At 41.6% G+C, this 4,959-nt stretch overlaps 1 protein-coding gene across 1 annotated transcript; it reads right to left on the bottom strand.

Moving 5' to 3' along the window:
- Positions 1 to 3,542: 3,542 nt before the first annotated feature.
- On the bottom strand, positions 3,543 to 4,281 carry LOC129769077 (uncharacterized). Its single transcript, XM_055771091.1, has 2 exons — positions 4,027 to 4,281; positions 3,543 to 3,952 (listed from the first exon to the last, which is right to left on the bottom strand). The coding sequence occupies exons 1-2, from the start codon at positions 4,225 to 4,227 to the stop codon at positions 3,770 to 3,772; spliced, it is 384 nt and encodes a 127-aa protein (XP_055627066.1). The 5' UTR covers positions 4,228 to 4,281; the 3' UTR covers positions 3,543 to 3,769.
- Positions 4,282 to 4,959: the final 678 nt, after the last annotated feature.

The raw sequence follows: 4,959 nt of genomic DNA, 5'->3' as shown, positions 1-4,959 counted from the left end.
GTATATAATTTCTAAGATAGAAAATAAAGCAGTTAGTATCTAGACACAGTGAATAACGGTCGTGTTTTCCGTTAATAAATTGAAAGAAAAAGCCTAAGACCGCTCGGGCGTTCGCAGCAAAACGAAGTTGTATGATAATCACATTATTCGAATGATAAGTGCAGAAGTTTTCTGCCAATCTCCTTTCAACTTCCAACATCTCTTTCTCTCGTTTGTCTCGTCAATTCCATTTCTCCTCTGCAGTCGGACCTAACGGAGCATTTAGCGAAAACCGAGGTATCGATGGGTGCCATTGACTATGGATTTGATAGTGAAGAACACGATATGATATTACATATCAACATATCAATATTTGTTTACGAATGCTGCAATCGATCGTCGTTATTGGGAAGTTGGAAATGTTGGGAAGGAGGCCTTATGTTTACTGTGTAATTTCTAGGATGAATCCATTCCTTCTCAAGTGTTAATAATCCAGCTCCGGGTCAACGCTTATTCCAGTTGTCGGGGCTTGGAGAGTAGGTACTATTTGCGCTGGGTACATCCGAGGAGGAATCGATGCCCCCTTTGAGCGTTAATAATTCTTTTCCGGCTAAAAGAAGTGGTATGTCTCAGAGATGAAATGTCTGAGATTTATATGCTTGTTACTTGTTACTAAGTCAACGTTAGTCCTACGTCCACTTTGCGGTTATGTCAAAGATATAACCCACTTTTAGTTTTTGGAAAAATACTATATTTAAAAAAAAATTGGATTTCGTGCTTCGAAACTTGATTCAAATTCCGGATTTGCTAACGCAAACATTTTATCGCTGTATCGCTATCAATTCACTTTTTTTTGCAAATTCTTAGTGTTATAAGTTATATGCTGTATCGATACCTGTAAATGATGCTAAAATGAAGTCTACACCACGAAGAATGGATTCATATTTAAAATATTATTCAACGTCAGGGTCTTTTTAATTCAATCTTGGAGGCGATCTGGCGTAGTGGTAACATCCATACCTCTCACGCAGAGATCACGAGTTCAATTCTCACTCCCGACATTCTTCCAAAAATGGAAGTAAAAGTGACGAACCAGCCGAAATGTGTTGAAAATCACTATAATAGAGAAAAAATATCAATTTTTTTATTATAAAAAACCGAAAACCATCACCTTTTCTGAATTACTTGCCGCTTGCCATCTTTTTGTACAGATACACAATTTTTTGGCCAGGCATTGCACGGCTTACATCACCATCCTCATAGAAAATTGTAACTATCCCTTTTGTTCCATCACTCAAGGCCATACCAGATCCGCGGGCTTCCGACGACTAACGTTTTTTGTTTATTTCCTTAGCCTTTGTTGCGATATATCTGTTGGCTGCAAATTGATCCATCAAGTTTCGAATGGGCCATGACTTAGGCAGCATCGACAGGATTAGTAATTTTCCACTTCTTGTTGTTGTGGATTTTTTCATGTTTTGTGTCACTTCATAAAATTCGTCAACTTCATCAACTTAAGGCTGTAGTTGAAAAAGATTTTTTCTAATACCTTGGGTAATCACCAAACACTTTTTTTTTTCGAGATAATAAGCGTAGTTCAGTTTCGTTAAGTCTATTGGTGACATTTGGGTTTCTGGAATGTCTAGGTTGAATACATCGATGAAAGGTACTCCTCTCGAAACAAAAGGCTTCATGCTAAACAACTGTTGGTCGCTGGTGTATTGTATATGCATATTTTTTGTAGTTCTGTGAATGCCGTTATTATTCAATGACTCCTTGTTGTGCACTATAAACTTGCAGAAGAATGCATTGCATTTGTTGTTGAGATTAAAATCACTCTGAATTCACATGGATTTCTCATTTTCATTAGTTAATTCTCAACGTCCAATCAGTTGAAACTATTTGGAACGAATGAGAATCTGAATTGAATATCTGTGAGTGGAGTACAAAACACAGAATTCAACAAAGAACAGCAAATGAAATAATTTTCACTCAACAGTTGCTATAACACACTTCACAAGTCATCGGAACACAATCGATCGGATTCAGTTGACAATTGCTAACTCGGTAAACACGCGCAATGGTTCCGCACAATACAATATTTCGATATTTATTCCACCCCTCGATTGACATTTGAATCACCTTACCTCGCAATAAATATATATATCGGAGGAACGTCAGCACCGATGACGATTCGGAAAGTGATTGGGAATTAATCTGTTTGTTTACGCTTCGGACCAACAATGCACCGCACTGCCGAAAGCTGAAGAAGGATGGTTCCTTTTCGATCGGTGAATTGGCGCGGAGGGGTTACATCGATGAATGGAAAAACCACAGATTTGGGTTGGTACCTTCCCGCCGCTGATCGGAACCGTTCAACGCATCCGAGTGTGGGGTGAGATTCTGAATTGTTTGGCAAATATTCAACCATCGAAAGCGGATAATCCCAATCAATTCAGAAGATCAATGCCATTGATGGTGATTTGGGCGGGCCAGGAAGTCTCATACGCGACTCAACTGTGTTTTAGTAGCCCCCCGAAGTTCGTTTGCTGTCGAAACTCTATTGATTCGGAAATATGCGTTTCGTTTGAAAATAATTTCGAAACGTGATAATTAGATACCGTCTGGTGGCAATTGCGCGACGTACCCTCCTTCACTCGAAGCGCAACAGCGGTGTAGATCTCAATTGTACGAAACAACGACCATTAGGTGACGCCTATTCCGCGAGGATCCACGAGGTCACGTCCCGGACTGTCTACATCATTTCCGTTTCACCGCTCTCTCTAACTTAACTTACTTGTAGTTTCGTCCTTCCTTCTCGCGCGCAGAGCGCTCAGCAGATCTTAGCGGGCTGTGTGTGTGTGTGTGTGTGTGTGTGTGTGTGTGTGTTTGGTGGCGGTAATTTAATTCTGTCGAAAGCGAAAGTGAAGTGTTGTTCTCTGGTTACTTCACCGCAGCATACAATAACAGCAGCAATTGCGCACACCATGTGCCACCAGAAACTCAGCAAAAGGTCGAATCGATTCTTCGCACGGCTCGCGAAACGGTGGAAACAAATATCGAAGGGTTCTCAATGGAGGTATTTATCGTACTCGAAGCCTCGGAGGTAACAATTGAACTTCATTCCGTTTTATATATATTTTTTATGAACACGAATTGCGGCTCCGGCTGCTGGTAAAGAGTGGCTGGGAGGCAATAATGGACCGGAAAAGGGGCAGTTCAAGTAGGTATTCTATGCTTCTAAGCAATTTTTAAATTGCATTTTAGGCACGGTTGCGGATGTGCATGCACAATCGATTGGCTGCCTGTCCGCTTGATCGTACCTACGCATGGACAGACGAGGTTGTGGGAATTGGCGGAATTCGCAATTAGAAAATTGCTGAGCTATACAAGTCATGAATGAAAACGATAAAATAATGCAACCAGTGAGACGAGAATTGCTCGGTAATAAAGTTTTGTTTCCGGCTGCTAATGTGTCTGCGCAAACTGCTGATACCAGCGGACGCCGCCATTAGGAACAGATGTTCAATTGGTTTCTGAGCTCCAGACAACAAACACTCCAATTGGTGGTTGTAAGCGGGCATCGGACACCGGTCAAGTGTTAACAATCTTTATTGTACGCTTTTTACGGATGTGCAATTTTTATCAAATACCCTAGAGCTATTACGGCTTCATCGTTAATCAATTATAAAAAGATTATCTCCAGTTCGTTTAACATTGTCGAAACGTAAACATAATTCATCAATATTTGTACAAGCTTTACACACAAAAACTCTTAACCTATCAATCATTATGGACACAGCATCTGCACTTGTACGTCGTTGGTAAAAGTGCTTCTCCCGCTGGCCTCCGAAACCATCAAAGAGACCGAGATTGTCCCGACAGCACCTCGAATAATTTCCGCATTCACTGAGCCCTTCTTGTTGGTCATGGCCGACTCCAGTTTGATGTAATCAATGTTTGTATTTGCAGGCTAAAACAGTCGCAAACCAGTAATGCATTTCTGACGAGTGCAAATTTCTCCACCACTGAATATCGAATACTTACGTTGTTAAAATTCAGCGTGTATGGACTCTTCTGCCCCCGGAAGATCTTCTTCAGAAAGCACGTTCTGTCCGCGGCCACAAAATTCCCGAATTCCAACAGCAGCGGTTCTCCGTTCAGCTGGTAGGAATCCACTCGTGGGACTGAAATTACCACCATCGCCGCCAAAAACATCGCAGCTCCAAAAATGCCATAATTAGCCATTATCGCCGGAGTCCCACTGTTACACTGATTGCCGCCGTTCTCCGACTGGAGCGTTTTTATATAGCGCTCCCCCCGAAAATCCAGTGCCAATTTATTGCCATTCTCAATTAAGGTGAAACAAGCTAAAAAGTTTTGCACGTCTCGGGAATATGCATCCCTCCGGAAAGACCCAACGGGAATTCTCCAAATATCGCGTTATCAAGCGTATGTGGTGCAGCTGCAATTTTATCATTAAATTTACAGTTATGCGAGATTTCATATCATCAAGCAGAACCGGTCTTCGATCCTCGACCGAAGCACAACACGATATTCACCCGACAGGCACAGTTCCAGTCCCGCAAAGGTCCCGTTCTGAATGTTTCCCTTGTACTGGAAAGGAAGAAAAAGCAGCACTTTGAGCCAGAGCATAAGCAACAACGAAAACCCCCAAAATCATTACATTACTGTGGTAGCTTCGCCATTTACGCAGGTTATCGGTGTAATTATTGGGATGCACTCCCAATGACATGGACCGCTTGAACTCCAGAGATGCGCTTCACAGCGGGGGGAGTTGACCTCGATCCCTGGAATGGTTGTTAGTGTTCTAGAACGTTAAATTACGCATCGATCGATCGGAAATCGATACGCTGCAATGAATAGCAACATTGAAAAACTCGTTTCTTCATAAGACTAAATATCTCATGATAAAATCTTGGAATATGTAGGGCATTATTAGTTTAAATTTATTTTCAT

This window comes from Toxorhynchites rutilus, chromosome 2 (assembly GCF_029784135.1).
Source record: "Toxorhynchites rutilus septentrionalis strain SRP chromosome 2, ASM2978413v1, whole genome shotgun sequence".
NCBI classification, from domain to species: domain Eukaryota; kingdom Metazoa; phylum Arthropoda; class Insecta; order Diptera; family Culicidae; genus Toxorhynchites; species Toxorhynchites rutilus.
Note: the sequence above shows the minus strand (reverse complement) of the source record. Positions and strands in the feature narration are given on the sequence as shown.